The following is a 20,695-nucleotide window of genomic DNA, read 5'->3' on the forward strand; positions in this document are numbered from 1 at the left end:
CGCAACCCAGGGAGGGTTTTATGTCTGTAGCTGGAATCAAATCAGCAACCTTTACGCTTGCCAAGCAGCATGTGTTAACTACTACTTTGCCCGAGGCTTCTATGTGATATAAATCATATTGCCATTCTAATAAAACTAATAGAGGTATTACTGTGCTAACATCTAATCTCCCACGTTGACTCCAAGTAAACAAAAGCCTGCACATTATCTGACCAACACACTGACCAACACTTCACGTGCAAAAGTGAAAAAAAGGTCACCATGAAAGAAAATCAGCTGATGTGTGGTAAAAATTGATTTTTCAAGCAAAACAGCCCTCAGCTTAACTTTTCCCAGTTTGACAAATGAATGGAGAATATGTGAGTTTTTACAGTAACACTGCTTATGAGTTTGGTTCACATCCATTGCGATCATGTACAAATTTTTAGGTGACTAAAATAACACCACAAAACAGAAACTGAGACCTATACGTCAGGTTGGTATGGTTGAGAAATGCATCTGCTGCTCTCCTACCAAAAATCCATCAAATCTATCAGTTAAAGTTTTTTCCACTGTAGGTATTTTCGTTTTCTTTCCTTAACACACACACATATACTCTCATATCAAGAAAGGAAATATTTTTGGCTCAAAGAAAAGTGGCCTGTTGCTGAGACACTAGAAGACAGGATAGGCCCTGTGTTTTCCCAGTGATGTCTCAGTGCAGCCCGTAGTGACAATGACAGTAATCAGGCACAGATGTCAGCAAGTGACAGAGTGGTCTAACCACAGGAAATGCCACTTTGTCATCCTCTGTTTCACTTCCCTTTCTGGATGGGAACGCTGGTTGGTTACAGGCTGTCATTATGGGAATGAAAACAAAGCAATGGTTTCAACTACTTTCAGTGCTCACTTTTAATATTCAGTCTCACACATACATCCAGCCGTGCTCACAGTAAAGTCCAGCTTTCTGGTCATCATGACCGCAGAGAAATTAGGCACATTCACACCAGTCCTAAACCCATCATCTCCTGGTTTCTGTATCAATCTCAGCTACTTGTTGCAAAGGTCCCCTGAGTCATGGGCTCTTATTCATCCCCTAACTGAATATCTTTACTTTGTACCCAAGTGACAACCACACCCACGCTTCATTTCCTGATCTAGCATGGCTGCAACACAAAAGGCAAGAAACGAAAAACATTCACATCCTGACATACATAAAAAAAAAACACCTGACTTTGTAGTATTTCCCACTGTGTCCTTTGGGTCTCGTTTTGCAGTGATGACATATAATACAGCCACTCATACAGCTTCAAAAGGAGAAAACTATACCAGCTTCACTGTTGCAGACAGTGAAATATGATACTTGGCTTTTGCCAGTAAAACTTGAATTAATATCCGAGAATATTTTGTAAGCCACTATCACACCAGATATAAGCAGGATCTGTGATATAAGCGGGGGACTTTACTTCACTTCAAAGTACAAAACTGATTCACAGGGTTGCTTTTGTTTTGTTCTGGCTGTCTGTCTTCATCTCTTAATCAGGTGTCCTGTTTCTGCCTTAACCAGAAATGGGACTCCTGTTGCTTCATAAGTGGAAGGAAGGCGGATTTGCTGCAAGGACAAAATGTTTGGGTACAGACTGTTTCTGGAGACCGTTTGACCCTACATCCTTGTGTTGTGTGTAACATTCCTGCTTTGTTGCAAGCTCCTCACAGACTCACACTCGTGTGAGATGTGACTCATCTCACACTCATGTGAGGTTAAACTGGCTGGAGAGTTTTTCTGCACTCAACTGTGACTGGTTACGTTCCTCTCCTATAGGCTACCTCTGCCTCCTTCTTCCTTTCTTAGATAACACATTCATTTTTTCACCCTTCCTTGCTTGAAGTCAAAGAGAGGCCCAGGAACAGGACAGGTGTGAACTCACCAAGCCTGAAAGTCCGCACTCAGTCAGGTTATAGTCATAATGACATCATGACCTATTTGATAAAACAGTGTGACAATTACAAAAAAAATGTAAATATGTTAGGTGACCTAATTTTTTAAATAAGTATCCTAAAGTCCAGTGTTGCAATATCACACGTTCACCTCTGCTTGGTAAATGTTTGTTTCACAACCAAACAACTGTGACGTTTGTCTGCTGTTCAGTTTCAAGACAGTAGGGCTAGTCAACAGACACACGGTCTCCAACAACAGTGATCTTCCAGCTTCCTTATTATGACAGAGAAGTGTTGTCCGTTCTGAGTCAGCAAACCACAACAACAAATGAAAAGGGTTTCCCAGAGCTTTTTTGTTTGTTTTTTTTTTTTTTTTTTAAACATACTCTCATTTTGACTTACACAGTTCATCATGTCACCCATCCTTTCCACTTAGATCACGGATGAAACAAAAGTAGCTGGTCAAGAGATCTCCATCTGCTGTTGCCTTCCTGGCAATCCACCGTTTTGTTTCTCAGCATGTGGAAATTTACTGGACTTCAGATTTCTATATAGTGATTAACTTTTATGGTTAGCCGTTGCTCTCGGGGCATTGAACACTATGTACCGCTGACTAATAAAAACAATGTGTAAACTTTTATGGCGCCCGTGGCAGATATCTATTTATTATCTTGTTATTTGTCAACTCTCAGATGAAGAGGCAAATTTAAAATCTAATTAAACACTAACATCATGGAAAGGTTTGGCAAATTCCTCGTTTTCCTGACATGCAGACCTGCAAATTAAGACTTTACATGAACCAGAATTAAACAATTAAAAACCTTAAAGACACTGGCAGCATGCACTGAAATAAACAATCATAAAGCAGCTATTATAAATTACTGCATAGGACAAATAGATGTGTAAACACTTAGAAGGCTGTAAATTGGTGTTAATTGTACTTTTAATTTGGTGAATTAGCAGCCTAATGTATTAAAGTAGAATAGCATTATAACAGTTTAACGTTGACACACTGAAGAAAGAAAACACATTAGCCGCTAATGATTCAAGTTGGTCAACATCGCGTGCCCGCGTACGTGCAGGACGCATGTACAGAAATGTCCTGCGTGTGCGCGAGCCTTCTTTTGCCCTCATGCACTCGGTACGGTCGGCGATGACGTTCGCAGACTTGGCAGACATCCAAGAGGGCGGTCCCCTTGACGTCATTGAATCTCATTCACAACCATGGGTTTATAAAAGCGGGCTGAAAGGCGCTCACGAGCAGACGCACTCACTATAACATTTAATTTTTTTTAACTTAAGAAGACAAATAAAAACCTGGGGCTGCCGAATAGGCTACTCTAAAGAAGAAGAAAGGACCAGTTTTAAGATCGTCTTAAAACTTTTTTCGTGTTTTTGATATTTTCAATTTTTTTTTTAAAGAAGCTAACCGGAAACAAAGGACTCCGCGCTTCGACTAACACTTGGACGAACAGCGTTTGTGAAGTCGGCTCAAACTTAAGTTTTGTCTTCCGTCGTAACTTTATGTTTTTGGATTTAACATTTCTCCCCCGCCGTACTACTATGGTCATAATGGAGGTTCCCACTATCGACTGCGCGTCCCTCCGTGGTTTGTTGGAGGGTGAAGTCCTGGGCTGCCTAGTGCTGGACTGTCGCTCTTTTCTATCCTTCAACTCCTCTCACATTTCGGGCTCCACCAACGTGCGCTTCAGCACCATAGTGCGCAGGAGGGCCAGGGGCGGTCTGGGACTTGAACACATCGTCCCCAACGAGGATATCAGGAACCGGCTCCTGTCCGGGGAGTACCAGTCCGTAGTACTGCTCGACGATCGCAGTTTGGACTTAAGCCAAGTGAAGAAGGACGGCACAATGATGCTTGCTGCTACAGCCCTGTGTCGTCACGCCTGCGGTGCCAGTGTTTTTATTCTGAAAGGTAAGAAAACGCCGAGTTTTAAGTAGTTTAAAGAGTTGATTTACTGTTTCCTGACAACGAGGTCAACAAATGACGATTACACCTGTCACCATAACAGCTGGTGCTTGGAGTAAACAATGTTCCAAAATAGCACCATGAGCAGTTGTCACCTTTTTGGAGAGCTGTATTTAAAAATGTCTTTGTTGAGATGTGTGATCTAACCTTGGTGTTTGTTCTTTTTTTTCTGTTCTATCCTTTTTAGGGGGATTTGAAACATTTTCTACAGAGTATCCAGAAATGTGTACCAAACCCTCCCCTCCACAGGGACTTAGTTTGCCTCTAAGCTCCAACCATCCTGACAGTGCTGGCACCAACAGTAGCCCTTGCAATACACCGCTATATGACCAGGTTTGTATTTTATTGTAGTCAAAGATAAAAAAGCAAAAACAATCTCACTTTCTGTCACTTTGTGTCTGTTGAACTTTCATATTTATGACTGATTTTTGTTTTTGTTTTGGTTGTCTAGGGCGGTCCAGTGGAGATCTTGCCTTTCCTTTACCTTGGTAGTGCTTACCATGCCTCTAGAAAAGACATGCTGGACATGCTTGGCATCACCGCTCTAATCAATGTGTCTGCCAACTGCCCCAACCACTTTGAGGGCTCCTTCCTCTACAAGAGCATCCCTGTCGAGGACAACCACAAAGCTGATATCAGCTCCTTTTTCAATGAGGCGATCGAGTTTATCGGTGAGTACACCATCACATTTACTTTCTTCGCACACCCTTGGTGCTAAATCAAAGCACCTAGCATAGCTGTTGATGAGGAGAAACACAAACACCAAACCCCCTCCCCCAGATTTAAAAAAAAAAAGTTCCCTCCAAAATCGACCAGCTGGCTCGGCACAGGCTCCCTGCTCAGGCACAATGCGGTTACATCATTGCCACCTCCCAGGCGCAGAAAATAGGATGCCCCCCCTCCTTTTTTTTTTTTTTTTGATCAATTGCGAAGCAGCAGCTCCAAACTAGTTTGTGGTGGGTAGACTGGCTGCGCTTGAATAGCTCCCTCCACACTGCTCTTTGTTCTGGCCAAACAAAAGGCAGTTTCTCCTCACTCAATGTCAGTTTTCCTCCCAGATCAATACAGCCAGCAGGGGTTTATCCCCCCTCTTTTGTGCATTCAGTCTGCCTCCTTTGGTAGCAGCCCCCACTGGCTCGCACCCTGCTCCGCCATTTATTGTGTTCCTGTGTCGTGATGAGCACTGGCAAATTTTAAAAGAATATCAAAGTGTTGCAAAGACTTTGGTGCTTGTGGTTTCCTGTGACAGCCAGGAGTTTAGTACCGATATAACCTCGCAGGTGTTTACACGCCACTAACTTTTCTTTCCCTTTCTCTTTCTCATCTTCAGACTCTGTGAGAAACAAAGGAGGCCGCGTGTTTGTTCACTGTCAAGCCGGCATCTCCCGCTCTGCCACCATTTGCCTCGCCTACCTCATGCGGACCAACCGCGTGAAGCTGGACGAGGCCTTTGAGTTTGTCAAGCAGCGCCGCAGCATCATCTCCCCAAACTTCAGCTTCATGGGTCAGCTCCTGCAGTTCGAGTCCCAGGTCCTGGCCTCGTCGACGTGCTCGTCAGAGGCTGGCAGTCCAGCTATCGGCGGCAGCAGCACAGTATTCAACTTCCCCGTCTCCATCCCCGTGCACACCTCTGCCGGTCAGCTCTCATTCCTCCACAGTCCCATCACCACTTCTCCCAGCTGCTAAAGAAGGGGTTTGGCAGCAGAGACTTTGTTTGGACTTGAACGACAACTCGAGCGTGACTTCACAAAACTGCGCTTCTGATTATTATCCATTTATGGTGATGCTGGTATCGCCTTGCAGAATGGGCACTTATTGTTTTCGGGGTCAGATCATTTGGCTATGTGATCTGCTGGTCAAATCTCTGTAGCCTGGCTTTTCATCATTTCAAAGGGACGTTTGAGAACCACCATTTGAGTATTGATGTTTAATCTGAGAAATGTGAAAATTAACCACACTTTTTAACCTGAATTACTTGGGGAAACAACTGACAGGAAAGTTGTGATTAGTCTTATATGGGAAATCTTTTTTTTTTTCCTCCTCCATGAAGGCAACTGCTTCGGATAATCATTAAGAGGGCTGTAACAGTTGTCTCAGGAATGTTCACTTACCCTCTAATATGTTTATTTGCTTTCTATACTGGTCAAAGAAAGCAATATTAATCTACTCCTCAACATGGCATGGAAGTCTCACCTTCCTTTGAACAATGAATGTATCCCCTTCTTTCTCAGAGTAGATGTGCCAGAAATCTTCATAGTTAGGTTTAGAGTTGAACAGGGGGCCATTTCAAATGCAAATACTTGCCTTACGAGACATCATGAAGCCATGACGATCCTGACATATTGGGGAAGCTGACCGTGAAATACCTCATGTATGTGTACTGTGTGCTGCAGCACGAAGACGGACGGAGCCCCGTAAGACTACTAAAATAGGGCCACGTAGTCCTCTTTGACTGCATTATGACGTATTTATTAACTAAAGTAATATATTTCTATCTATTTTTGGAAATGTTTCTTTTAATGTTGTTTTTATACAAATGAATAAATCTCATTTGACTTTTTTTTAAACATGGCTGCAGTGTAGCATTTTCTTTTTTTCCCCCAATCATATAACACTCATCTCTTCCATAATGTGAATCATAACTATAATCAAAGATCTCCAGGTCACTAACGCAGGGAATATCAATTCAACAGAAAAATACACACTCCTCGGCCTCTATGTTAGGTACACCTGAACTGCCTAATGCAAATTATCTCATCAGCTAAACACACGGCAGCAACTCAGTTGGTAGTAAACAACATGAAGACATGGATCCATCCTGCCTTGGTGGTTTTGGGGTGTTGCAGAGATTTTCTCGGCCCACTTTGGGCTCCCAACCTACCTGAGTACTGACCATCTCCATCCCATTATGGCACTCATCTTTGGCCCTCTGACAAAACCTTTTCATTGTATTATTTAAAATCCCTATATTTTTGTTATTTATGGTTATGACTATCTATACAGGGAGCCGTCCACACATCTGATGGCTTCTTACAGCCATGTAAACAAGTTCAAATCATGACACAGAGTTTACTGCACTCAAATGCCCTCCACATTCATGGAGTCCAATAAAGCACCTTTGGGATGGTGGTGGAACAAGAGATTTGTATCATAGATACAAACTGTGTGATGCCATCATGCCTGTATGGAGCAAAATCTCAGAGGAATGCTCCCTGCACTTTGATAAATCTATGCCAAGAAAAGAAAAATTAAGGCAGTTCTGAAGAAAAAAAGGACGTCCAACCTACTACTAGCAGTGTGTACCTCATAAAGTATCCGATGAGTGTATAACTCATTTATAAACATGTTTACTTATGTAAGAAAGAGCCACAGTTTCCCAGTCTAGAAAATCAAACTCTACACGTGTGTTTGTGTGTTATCATTTTTATTTATTTCTCTCAAATCATTTAGTCCATTAAAATTTCAACAAATCAAGAGTTAAATATCTGTGCTTTAAAAAAACCTAACCTAAAACAAAAAGTGTCATTATAAAGTGACTTTTTTTTAGCTGTATATAAGTTTGTTTTTCATAGTGTGAAACTTTATTTTGGATGAGTACGAAGACTGAACAGAACAGGAGAAGAGGAACATTTATATTCCACCTAAACAAAGCTGATGGGAAGTGGTCAACTGCCGTGTTCAAAATATTTTTCTACCACCCTTCCCTGTTTTGTTCCATGTGATGGAATCCTCTATCTTATATCTGCATAAGGATTCGACCAAAATAAGAAGCATGATGTCATGGCGTCAGCCATTGTTCAGGCCACGCTCCCCGTCTATGAACCCCTCTGAGGCCAGGGCAACAGCAGGAGGCTCAAAGAATCAGCTAAGGAGCACCTCCCTCTGCGGCCACAATAGGAGCAGCTGCAAGGCGTTTGGGAAAAGTGTGACAACTAAAGAGCATTCAGGGCTCAGTCAAGCACAGCCCTTGTATCCCCTGCCTCAAACTCAAATGAGGAGGTGGGGACTAAGATAGCCATGAAAGAGAAAGGAATATGTTTGGTTTGCAAATTAGCCAAAACATTGGCTTTGACCCACGGCTGGGGTGTGAGAAAAAGGAGACAAACTTCCTGTGGAGGCGATGATGGTGATGATGACGATAATGATGAGCCCCCTCAAACCTTTAATACAAACTAACTGTCTGTATTCAATGAAGCTAAGGTTTCGGGGGAGTGTGCACTGATGTCTTATCTAACAGCAATGCAAATGTAGTCTCTGACAGAAACCATTACCAGTGACGTGATGGCGCTGCGATCAAAGGCTCATTCATTACCTCACCACCGCCGTCAGGCAAGCGGTGTTTTTTTTGTTTGTTTTTTGGGGGGGGACATATGTGAGCCCCCTGCCCCCTCCCCCCATTCCACTATCACCACCACACCACACACACATACATCTCCTCCAACAAGCCCCCCACCCCCTGCTTTTGCGTCTTTAAAGTTGCCGTTGTAATGTGGGAGGCAGGCAGGAGCATGTGTGTGAGTCGTTGTGTATGATCTGATGCGGATCTCTGGAGAGTGGGGGAAGCAAGGCCCCAGTCAACTGCAAGGTCAGGGACATTAAAGCGGTGTGACTTTTGAGTGTGGGTGAGAGCGATGATTCAAATGCGAGAGTGAGACAATTTCAAGGAGCTTTCAAAACGACACAGTTCGTATAAGAGAAAAAGCACCATCTTGACTACTGTCTTCATTTTCTTTTCACACCCTCTGGTTTTAGCTCAGCATCAGTCGGACAGAACCGGCCATAACGTCATTTGCCATTTCCACCAAGTTGCCAATTGACTCTCCCATTTAGCAGCTGGGCTCTGACTCGCCTTCAAAGTCATTTTAATTATCACAATCCCAAGAAAAAAAGAGAAAAAAGTAGTTATATATGTGTCAGACACAGCTGTCATGTTCAAGAAGACACAGAATCCCAGCCCTCTCTATTACATCATTCAGAGCAGATCACATCAGTGGGACTTGACACCATTTATGAGCATATGAGTGTATATTTATACCTTTAATAAATGACAGTGAAGTCTTTGCAGCAAGCCTATCCGAGTGAGTAACCCATAGGCTAGTGTCTTACCATATAGACCTTTAAATTCAGTAAAGTAGTACCCTCTACCCTCACAGCATCATTTGCTGGTTTGCTGGGTTGCCGGGTTGCTTCTATAAAAGCCAACTGAAGAAATGAAAGTCTTTTGGTGACATACATACGGCTGGTACTGGAGAATGAAAAGGTTTACCATTTGCTCTACCTAAGGCTTTGCTTGACCACAAAACACACATTTGTCTTGTAATTTCAAGAATAATCCATAAGGTAACAAAATAACTCAGGCATCCCAATCACAGATCTTGTGGTGAAGGCATATAAAAGAAAATTAAGGTTCTTGATATTGGCTTCTCTTCATTTGCTACCCATTAAATCTGAATATATACCAAATTTGTGCTGAATATATTAAACCAGGCCCCATCTTATTTTAGAGACCTCATAGTACCATATCTCCCACATAGAGCACATTGTTCTCAGACTTATTTAAGGCTTATTTTGTGGTTCTTAGGATATTTAAAAGTAAAATGCGAGGCAGAGCCTTCGGCCCTCAGGACCCTTTTCTTTGGAACCAGCTACTAGTTTGGATTCAGGAAAAAGAAACTCTCTGCTTCTAAGATCAAGCTTGCAACTTCCCTTTCTAGTAAAGATTATAGTTAGGGCTGGGTCAGGCGATCCTGAACCCTGCCTTAGTTACCCTGCAATAGCCCTAAACTGCTAGGGGCTTTCCAAAAAGTGTTTCTTCTTCACTCACCTTTTCACTCTCTGTGTTTATACACCACTCTGCACTGAGTCATTAGCTATTATTAAACCGTGGTTCTCTTCCACAGTGTGTCTTTTGTCCTGTCTTCCTCCCCTCAACCCCCACCAGTCACAGCAGATTTCAGAGAGGTTTCTTCCTGTTAAAGGGAAGTTTTTCCTTCCCACTCTCACCAAGTGTTTGCTCATATGGGGTTGTCTGATTCTTGGTGTTTTCTCTGTATTATTGTTCGGTCTTTCCCTTGCAATATAAAGCGCCTTGAGGTGACTGTCGTTGTGATTTGAGATTTGTTGTGTCATAAATAACACTGAACTGAATTTGATTGAATATTGCTGTGACGTGCTTTGTTAAAGAGAAGGTGACCACAGAGGAAGCCCAAGAACAAAAAGAGGAATAGAGAAATGCTGGAATATTAGGGGGACTTTGAGATGTCCATTAGAACACTTCTCTTTGGAGTCCACCAGCTACCCTGCTGTATTTTAGTGCTTTTTAAAGAACATTGTAACTTGAGTTAAAAGGAAGTAAATACATGTATTAAGCCCAATCAAATACCTGTCTTTTCAAACATCTTTGACAACAATAATATTATTCATCTAATCACCATTTTTCATGTTTGGGGACACAGACATGCCACAGAGTCAACATACTGGAAACCAAAACCTTACCCACATCTTTAGAAGTGACTTTTAGTGTGTCAGGAGTCTGTAATGTGAGTAATTACAGAGTAATTACACATCTCACTCTTCATCACACCTTTAAACTGGATTTTGCGAGCGTGTCTTTGTAACAGCCGGCACACTCACAAAATCCCGGGTGAGAAGATTTACTCCACACATTGATGTCACTGCATAGCATGCACCTGCAGTAAATCAGTAAGAGGATTGTGTCTATGACGGGCGGCCTCTGAAACATCCTGTGTCTGAGGCATTGTAATGCCTTGCTCTAATCTTTACGTCAGCGCCCACAGGCCCCATCTGCTGGGTCAAATCTTTTACCGAGACACTGTCGAGGAAAGGCCGCATAAAAGAGGCCAATGTGCCAAACTGAAAAAAAAGAAACTGCTTCAAAAGCCAATTAATGGACAGAAAGACCCAGCAAGAGGGTGATTTATGTTGTAAAAGCTGCTATGCTTTTTTAAACTTCCAGCATCCATGACATTCCACATCATAGAGGCCAGACAAGCTGCTGTTGCGTGACAGGAGAGGAGATAAGGTCAGATTCCTGGCATGATAACCAAACACTAACTCAAAGAATTTAAGGACATTATGTATGGCTGCATTGAACCCAGCAAGACTCCCCTTCCTTTAACGGCCCCTCCTAGAATGTCAGATAAGGAAAGTAAAAGATGTGTGCAGGATTTTTTATTATAATAAAACAATTATATGAAATAAACGAGGGTCAAAACCTTGCTTCGTTTTAAAGTCCCTCCTGTCCAGAAAAATACATAAAGAAAACCAAATCTGCACATCTGCCAACTTTTAAGCACTCATTAACACTAAAACCCATCAGATGCAAGCAGGAGGAAGGCACCCATCATTCCACCCTCATTCACCCCACAGGCACTGAACAGAGGCTGTATTTTTCCACTCACTGAAGCGTCGTCAGGTCTGTGTTCACAAGCAGAAATGAGATCCTGTGTTGGTTATTCAAGGAATGCTCGGCATCCTGTCTTCTACGCTGACTGCACTCTGGGTGGATGATGTCACACTCAAAGAACATGTAGGTGTAGATATGGATCTCAGAGGTGCACGCAGATGCGTTTGCCTGTTAAAAGTATGCCTATAATTCGGGTGAGACTTAAGAGAATTTTGAGGCCGGTTCGGCTGAGTCTTTACACATTTGCTCTGACGAACAACGAGAAATCTGATGAAAACAAGTCTTAGGGTAGAATATGGTACCCACTGAATCTAAACCCTGGCCCTCTCATGCATACAAAAGTAGTAGAAGCTCCCACATGACTGAACTATGAAAACTTAACTGATGGTGCAGTTTGCTGGAGGACTAAGAAATTGATTTTCAGTTCCAAGTCAAGTGACAATATTGCATGTGAGGTCACACAGAGTGCTGTAAACTGCGGGTCAAAATGTGTTCAGCTTTGTCCTAAAAGTTGATCTTAGTCTTTGTTTTTAATGAGCAACCTAAAAGTTCAGACACAACAAGAAGCATCCCAACTTTAAAGGCAACCTGTGTGACGGTTTTGAGTAGGAGCTGTACAGCAATTCCTCTAAATCCAAATATCAGCTTTCTTTCTATATATTATTTGCAGTTACAGTTATGTTTTCCACTCATTGTTAAGCTTATTTTTTCAATTACGTGTTCCCACATCACATGAGCATGTTTGAAAGTGGTTGCAGATGGACACATGATCTTTGCGTTGCATTAACATGTCCTCTTATTCACTGATGACCTGTTAAAAGCTGTCTTTTGTCATCGGTGGGATTGTCGTTCAACAACGTTCGTGAATTTGAGTATTTAGGAATTAGTCTGTGATAGCTGACTAAAGGAAGTGGACAAAAAGTATGTTAAAACACAAGTGCAGAGAAGACTCAGAGGGGCTTGTCACACAAATGAAATGAAAGGACACTCAAAAGGTGATTTGATTCTCACTGAGTGTGTGCTCATTAGGTGTGAGCGCCATCTTGAGGAAAACACTGCGTGTTTCACCACTAAGACACGCAATCTGTAATTGGACTAAACAGAAAGTAGGAGCGTACGAGTTTTTGCATTCAGCATAAAAGTCATATTTTCATTTTGACTTAATCATCCCACATGATCAGAAAGGCTGAGGTTCCCAAGGGACCACAGAGGTTTTGAAATGATCAGTGTGGGTGTAGAAAATCAATAACCCACTGTCTAACACAGATATGGCATTCATGAGTCTAACCTGGGGATTCACACTAACATGACATCATTGTCATTATGCAATTTTTTAAATTTTTACTTTCATTATTCAAATTGAAGTTAAAATTCGGAAAATACCCCTGAGTCCCATAGACAGAAAGTGCTGAAGTAAGCTGGATAAAGCAAGAGACAGACTGAACTTCTATAGGTCTAATTCAAGACATTTCCATTCAAACTGTAGACTTTTGAGCAGTTAATGAGTAACGGTGCTGTAAGACTGCTGATGAAGGGCAATGTGACCACTTCAGCAATCTGTATTGGGTAGAGTTAATGATCAACTAGAAATAAAACATTGATATCTTAAAGGTTAAAATAGGAAAAGATAATAACACAGAAGATTAAATAGAAGCCCAATATACTACTATTCCGATGTTTGGAATAGTAGCATTTTTTAAAGAAAAAACCCACCAAATTGATTAGGAATTTTGAAAACATGGATTATTTATAATTGGTATCATTTACACATGTATACACTTTTAGTAGGCATCACTCCTGTGTCCTAATGGCAAGTTTAGCAAGTTATATGTTTGTTATAAGTATTACTATAGGCAATCCAATACAAAAACCTACCAAAATATAAAGATATAACAGAGTGATGTATAATACTTTATAATAATAGAACGGAGAAACCTTTGTTTAAATACAATAGAAAAAATATCAGAGAGTCTGGTGGAAAACTGATTAATAGGAAAAATATATCCAAATCTTTAGTTGGACTAATGATATTTGTCACATGAGATGTGGAACAGCTGGCAGATTCATTAGCCCTTAGAAGTCTAACTCAAGTGATAACCCTACCTTAATGATAGATTTTGTCCCGTCTTCCTGCCCTCACTACCAACCAGATACGGCAGATGGCCCCACCCCTCCACGAGCCTGGTTCTGCTGGAGATTTCTTCCTGTTAAAAAGGAGTTTTTCTTTACCACTCTCACACCTTAGGGGATTGTCTAATTGTTGGGGTTTTCTCTGTATTATTGTAGGATCGTTACCTTACAATACAAAGCGCCTTGAGGCTACTGCAGTTGTGATGGGGCGCTATAAATAACACTGAATTGGATTGAACTGAAGCGAACTGAATTGAAAGGCCAAAAGGCAAAGTTAAGTTTTTGAAGTTTGTCAGTAACATCAGGGGTGTCATGTTACATTGTGAGCCGCATACAGCCCACTTTAATCTTAAGTGGGCCGAACCAGCAACTCTCCTGTTTCTGTCAGTGTAAAGTTGTTTAATTAGACATTTATTCCTCTTTATTATAAAAAAAGTAGTTTTAACAGTACTTTTCACTTTTTCTACAGGATAGAGAAATACTGCTATAGCAAATAAGTAAACTGTTGTTTATCTATTTGGTACTTTGGTGTAGTATGAATGACAAGATCGTTCTCAATAGGAAAAGCTGTAAAACCTATGGAAATACAGTTAAAGGTAAAAAATTTGTGCACTCATTCACGTTTTCCAAAGCTGTCTATGCTGGGTCTATTCTGGCCCCCGGGCCTTGTGTTTTACCACCCTGACTTAGAGCCATCATTTTCTGTGTTGCTAAGAGTTTAACAAAAATAATTTAAAATAATTTTTAACTCTAATAAAAGAATAACTCTAATAAAATACTATATATTATAAAAACAAAAGCTATATAAAACCAGCCAAAAAAATGGAAACAGTTAAGATAGGAACAAGGAAGTTTGGGCCAAATAGAGCTCCACTTATTTAGACCCACAACTTCACACAGATGACCTCACCCAGATGTCAGTGAACTTCCCCTAATAGAAAGAAAAGAAAAACACACTGGCAAAACAATAACAGGATGCAGAATGATACACAACAGAAGGCAGTCAGTCCATTTCGCGGCACAGCGTCATACCATGTGTCTGTCGCTTGATAGGACCCAGTTCATTTCCATAGCAGGACACCAGCCCAAAGCACAACTTCAAACTATGTAAGGACTCTTTGGAGAAGAAGTAGGTCAGCTCCAGTAATGTCACTCAGCAGTGACATTACTGGAGCTCAGCAGCTTGTTCGTATGATATATAAACAAAGTTTGATGGAAAAAATAATGTATTGACTATCTGCTCACTGATTTATTGATGAATAAAGGAAATTGTAAATGGTCTTGTTCTTATATAGCACTTTTTACTTCAGCACTTAAAGCCTTTTATACAACATGCCTCCTTCACCCAGTTAGTCAGTATCTTGCCCAAGGATACTTTGGCATGCAGACTGCAGCAGCCAGGAATAAAACCACCAACCTTCTCCTGAGCTACAGCCACCCCTAAAGTAATACAGGAAAAACAGTTCCCTTAGCTAATATAAACCTGTGAGCAATAAATATACAGCTTTCAGGTTTGATGATAAATGTTGTTGGGGTTTTGTAGCCTCTACCTACTTATGGGCCTTCTTTACCTTGGCAGAAGTTACTGACAACATTAACAATGAATGTTAAGCTCAGATTTTAACATTTACTTCTCATTTATTCTGCTTTTACATATTTAAAAATCCCTCACCATGGCAGCTGTGTATAACAAAGGATTAAACAAACTTGAAGTCCAGTATCATAGCAAAACCATCCCAACTAGAACACTTCTAACATGTTATAAATCCACTGAATCTAGTTTTCCATTATTTGCCCTTTGGCAGAGCTGAACGCGTTTGAAAACAAATAATTTTCCCTCCAAACATTAACACTGTCTCGCGCCCACCTTTCAAGGTCGGGGTTACTGCGCACGCCCACTTCCCTCTTTTAGAAACTGCCGTTTGGGCTGCAAAAGAAAAAAAAAAACAGAAGAAGAAAAAAAGCCTCCCCACCACGTGTGTATATCTAACGGTCCGCGCGCGCATACTCACACACCTTCCGCACGTGCTAACGTCCTTCCCCTCCCGGCTGGGATTTTATTGGACCAAATAAAGAGACAGTTAAAGCCACGTGCCTGTGTTTACTCGCCTTCAAATTTCTGGCGGGATGGTTTTATCAATAAAAGAAGCAGACTTTCACTATCCCGCCAGTCTGCAGGGACTGTACCCGACAAGAGAAGCTCTGTTGTGATAAATGTGAAGTGTTGTTTTCTGGGGGAGACAACATGGGAAGTAACCACTCTTCAAACTTGTGCATTCCCTCTGGCTTGTTTGGTTTGCCTCTATCCAGCAGAGAAAACAAGCTGAGCTGCAGCACAGAGGGTAAGCCTTACACTTTATTTCACTGTGTGTATCATTTCAATCTCTTCAATCTTATTTGAAAAATAAAAAAACATTTCTGGCTGCTCCCTTAGCCATGAGCAGGGGCGTTGTCAGGATTTTTGGAATGGGGTGTCACAGGGGAGATCAAGAACACAGCAAAGGTGCCGCAAAGGAAGTCGGTATAGAACCCCCCCCCAAAACAACAAAGAAAAAAACATGACTTACAGACTCATGTGTGGATCTGATGCTTGTTACAGAACCACAACAAAGTGGTTATTATGCGACAATGTGATGATTATTATTAGTACTACCAAAGTGTGGGCCAGGGCCCCCTGGTGGGTTGTGAGGGTACTGCAGGTGGGCAACAGTAGTAACAGAAATTCAGTTTGAAATTACAAGTTTGTACAGTTGCATACTTATATACATTTATTTATATATAAAAAAGTAAATTAAAACTGGTAATAGGAGGAAGTTATGTTGTGATAGTACTCTGACCTAAATTTACTGCACCATAATGAAGTTTGTGTCCCAGTGGCAGGTGGGTCATACATTGGCCTCATCTGTTTGTGTATGACTGGATAGCATTAAGATTTTGTATCCAAAAACGTGTTGTTTTATATGTTTATTGAACAAAAATTTCAAGGAAAGGCATCACTTTCGTTTGAATTTTGATTAGAGTTTTTAGGTGGGCCTAAAAACTAGTACTCAAATGACACTTTTCATAATCCTATTCATGATATAACTGGATCATTATTATTGCTATTATTATATAATTGTTGTAGCTTTAGCTATAATTTTAGTACAATTAATCTACAAAATAATAGCAACTAAAGCGTTAAACTAAATAATGTTGAGCACAAAGTGTAAAAACTGCATCTAAAATATAATGGAGTAAAAGCAGAAAGCAGAATAACATGGAACAACTTAAATAAAGTAGAAGTATATTAAACCTGAATAAATGTAATAATAATGGATTGGATTTATATAGCGCTTTTCAAGGCACCCAAAGCGCTTTACAATGCCGTTATTCATTCACGCTCACATTCATACACTGGTGGAGGCAAGCTACGGTTGTAGCCACAGCTGCCCTGGGGCAGACTGACAGAAGCGAGGCTGCCATATCGCGCCATCGGCCCCTCTGGCCAACACCAGTAGGCGGTAGGGTAAAGTGTCTTGCCCAAGGACACAACAACCAGGACAGAGAGGCCGGGGATCGAACCGGCGACCTTCCGGTTACAGGTGCGCTTCCCAACCCCCTGAGCCACGGTCACCCCAGTTACCCTGGTACTCAGTTACATCCCTACTGGCCCTATCCATGTGCTCATCTAATGGTGTTTAATTGTAAGATATAATAGCAGTACTTTAGATATAAGTAGTGCCTACTGGGATCGTACTAGGAATGCTTCATGTGTTAGGTGAATGTGTAAACCACTGTACAATGGAGCCATAATGAATGCAGGGTTATTCAAAGCACCACACGCAATTGTCTCACAATAATATGAATTCCAGTAATGTTTTCTGGCTCTTCTTCATAAACCTTTAACGTTAAACTTTGTACTTTCACATAAAACAAAAAAACAACACATTTTGTAGCTGAAATATCAGACCCTTCTCCAGTGTCTTAGCCGTTTTCCCCACACCCTAATCAAACCAAACTTCTGTATTTGCTTTTTCAGACAGACAGGAAATGCCTGTTGCTCATATTGTTGCTATATTGAGGCCCATGTGGGCTGAGAGAGGTTAAAAGAGGCCACTTCATAGCTTCCCCAACACCCCCGAGGGGCTGATGAGAAACACACAAAAAACCTTGTGAGAACAGACAAGGAAGTGGCTGGTCGAGAACTAATGTAATCTCGAAGCAAGGAAAATATACAAACTGACTGTGTTTTCAAATCTTGGTCCCACTATTGTTTCTTCCTTTTTCCTGTATTTATTTATGCCTCTATACATCTACACAGTTTGTTTTATTTATTTATTTAATTTTATTTTCAAAAGACATTGGCGTCTTTTTTCACTTTAATCACGTACATATAAATATTCTGTACTTGCTATGATCGCAGAGAATGGGTTTTAGAAATGCGCATGTCCGCCGCTAGATGGTGCCATTGTATCATATTGATATCGCTCTATGGAGGGACCCTATTAGAGGGATCAGCACTTCAGGATTGAACTGGCAAGTCGAAGTATGACTTCATTGGACTTTTGTGGACAAGCTGAACTACATCTTTCATCAGTGTCTTTCCCTGGATTAAGTCGCAGCACTGGACAGAAACACTTGTTTCTATTTAAGCATCCATTGTCCATTCTATGAAGCAGCTGCATGCTTATTCTGTAATGTTGTGCAAGTAGATCCTTATGTCTTTTTGCTTTGGCAATAAATGTCACTGTCTAGTGACTGCTTATTGGGTTTTTCCTATATTTAAAAGCTTCACAGAACAAGAGGGTTTCTCTTTATAGGACTAATGGTACTTTTAAAGCATTTAAACCAGCAGAAGACCTGATAGCATCAGCCAGGCTGGTGTTTCAAATTACAATGAGGTGGAGGGGAGAAGTGGTTGTAGAAAAAAAAAGCAGAATTTGATTTGTTGTCTTCAGATCTCATGCATGTTTAGGTTGCATGCTGTATGTTTTACAGATTGCCTGTATTTTATATGCATATCAAAATAAGAATGTCCTGTGTGTGAACTTGTTCATTTCCCTCATTCATAACAAAGCTCTTGGGTGGCAAAGGGGGATTCAGTTAAACATTAAGCAGTGCCGAAATTATTTATGACCGCTCGGCTGTGCGTGCGCCTGTGACAGAGAGAGGCGAAAGAAGAAAGAATATGAAAGGCATTATCATTTCGGCAGTAATATTCGGTGCATATATATATCACCTATTAATCATATTCATCGATGGGGAGTCACGCTGTAAGCAGTCGCCATACATTTTTAATACTGATTTCAATTTTAGAAATAGGTCCAGTCAGTTGGTTAGAGCTAATCCGTTTGCGGCTGTTCAGAGCAGTTCCCGGCTCTCATGCTGTGTGGTCTGTTTTCTGTTAAAACACTGGCAACAAACCCCAGATCTCCCTTATCGCAACCTCAGCTTCCTCCTCCAAAGGTCACATTCAATTATCTTTCCACTTTATTTTGCTCCTTGTCTTGTCTCTTCACTTCCAAACAGGGGAGAAGGTTTGGCTGCCTTCTGAACCGTGTGCTGGGATGGCTCCATAAATCTTGGGGTGAAAGCCTAATTTCAAGTACTGTGTTAAAGAGCCTACACTGTAGAAGGGGTTTGCGTTTATGTTTGCACGCTCACGGGTCAAGCTGTTGACAAAACGTAAAAAATGATTGAGTCTAAACTTGGATTGTGAGAGCTGCAGAAAGGAGAAAAACATCATAGATCTGCTTTTTTTGCAAAGCGCTGCACAACAATGCACCAACATGGATGCATACCTCGTCGAGGTGGAGTCCAAGCAGACTTAAAAAAAAGTACAATAAGGATTGCTTGTCCTCGATGTCCACAGCTGTCTGCCCACCAACACGCTATAATGCTGCCTTTCACCCTGAAGTATGCATTTGTTGTTGGTGCATTGTGGTGTAATGCCTCATGGATGAGTCTTGGCAGTCACAAAAACATCAACAGGACTTCAGCCTCACTTTCACCCTGTGATGATGGACTTTATGTCTCTCTATGACCTAAGTGTAACACTGCATAATACGTGGAAGTGCCTGAAAATGCTATCATACAGACAAAAGGATTTTGTTGTGCAACTTGCAAGCTAGCCTTGGAAAAGGGCTGGTACTCTGGAGCTCTGTCTTATCAATAAAACATAGAGAAAAGCAGAAGAAGCTGCGCTCTAATTGATAACAGACACACAGTAATTATGTCTCTGTATTGCCTCTTGTTGTTGCTAATCCCCTGGGATATTAGATATACTTTAGGAAAGGAAGTTCTCATATTTACAAGCTCCAAAAATAGCCCTGTCATCCAGCACTCTCAGTATATCAGTGTCCTGTCTGAAGCAGGGGCCCTGCAGAAGTTTCCCACACGTGTCACATGAACGATGTCATGACGAGAGAGCGAGGGAGAGAAAAAGAGGGCCAGGGAGTGGGAAAGGAAAGAAGGGTTGCTTTAAGGAGAGATAAGAAAAATAACAAGTCCAAAAAAGCCCCTTCATAACCCCCTTCTAGAAGGGGAAGGGGGTTACGATAAAGGGTGTGGCTGGTGATTGACCCATTGGCTGCAGAGGGGGAACAGGAAAAGGGGCACAGATGGGCGGAAGCACTCAGCAGTGTAGAAGTGTTATAGGTGAACAGAGCGTCTGTGAAATTGACTCGGTTTTCCTGCTTTAAATAAGAGTTTACGCATTGGGGTTTTCTGGCACCCACAGCTTCGTCTTTCCTCTCCTGGATAAAACGAGAACAAATTCCAGAGCTGCAGTCTTTACCTGTTACTGGGAACTGTTGTTTACCTGAACATTTTAACTGCATACTCTACATTGTAACATCTCACAAGGTCCTGGACATGATATTCTCTTACAGAGTTCCCGCTGGTGCGTGCCTTTTCACGGCAGTCGTCTTTGATGTCTGACATGCAGTTTGTCTTTGGAGTTGGGCGTGAAGATAGCGGCTAGTGTCCACTTCAGCACATTCCAGCTTTGCTAGATTTTGATGACAGTTGAATTAACAGCCACATTTGAATGTCAGATGCTGGCCACCTTTATATGATTTAGAGAAAAGAAAATCGAAAATATTTTGTACAGAGAAAAAAGAATCCACACGTTACTCATGAAATCTACAAAAACACAAGATATGAGTAGCTAAATTGTATATATCAAGATTTCATCAGTTTCTCCAAATATTTTTGTTCAAAACCATGAGTTTACTTTGAATAAATCAAAGCGGTCC

The 20,695-nt window shown here is 41.3% G+C and overlaps 2 protein-coding genes across 3 annotated transcripts in view; both read left to right on the plus strand.

The window, feature by feature from the left end:
* Nucleotides 1–3,147: 3,147 nt before the first annotated feature.
* Nucleotides 3,148–6,476, plus strand: dusp1 (dual specificity phosphatase 1). Its single transcript, XM_031745193.2, has 4 exons — nucleotides 3,148–3,850; nucleotides 4,092–4,237; nucleotides 4,356–4,575; nucleotides 5,235–6,476. The coding sequence occupies exons 1-4, from the start codon at nucleotides 3,442–3,444 to the stop codon at nucleotides 5,588–5,590; spliced, it is 1,131 nt and encodes a 376-aa protein (XP_031601053.1). The 5' UTR covers nucleotides 3,148–3,441; the 3' UTR covers nucleotides 5,591–6,476.
* A 9,155-nt stretch (nucleotides 6,477–15,631) lies between these two features.
* The window catches only part of neurl1b (neuralized E3 ubiquitin protein ligase 1B), a 28,859-nt gene continuing 23,795 nt past the window's right edge, over nucleotides 15,632–20,695 (plus strand). For both annotated transcript variants that reach the window (XM_039616708.1, XM_039616711.1), the window contains exon 1: nucleotides 15,632–15,802. In XM_039616708.1, coding sequence (XP_039472642.1) covers nucleotides 15,706–15,802 — 97 coding nt within the window. In that variant the 5' untranslated portion in view covers nucleotides 15,632–15,705. The remainder of the gene's footprint in view (nucleotides 15,803–20,695) is intronic.

The sequence above is a fragment of the Oreochromis aureus genome, linkage group 2 (genome assembly GCF_013358895.1).
Source record: "Oreochromis aureus strain Israel breed Guangdong linkage group 2, ZZ_aureus, whole genome shotgun sequence".
NCBI lineage: Eukaryota > Metazoa > Chordata > Actinopteri > Cichliformes > Cichlidae > Oreochromis > Oreochromis aureus.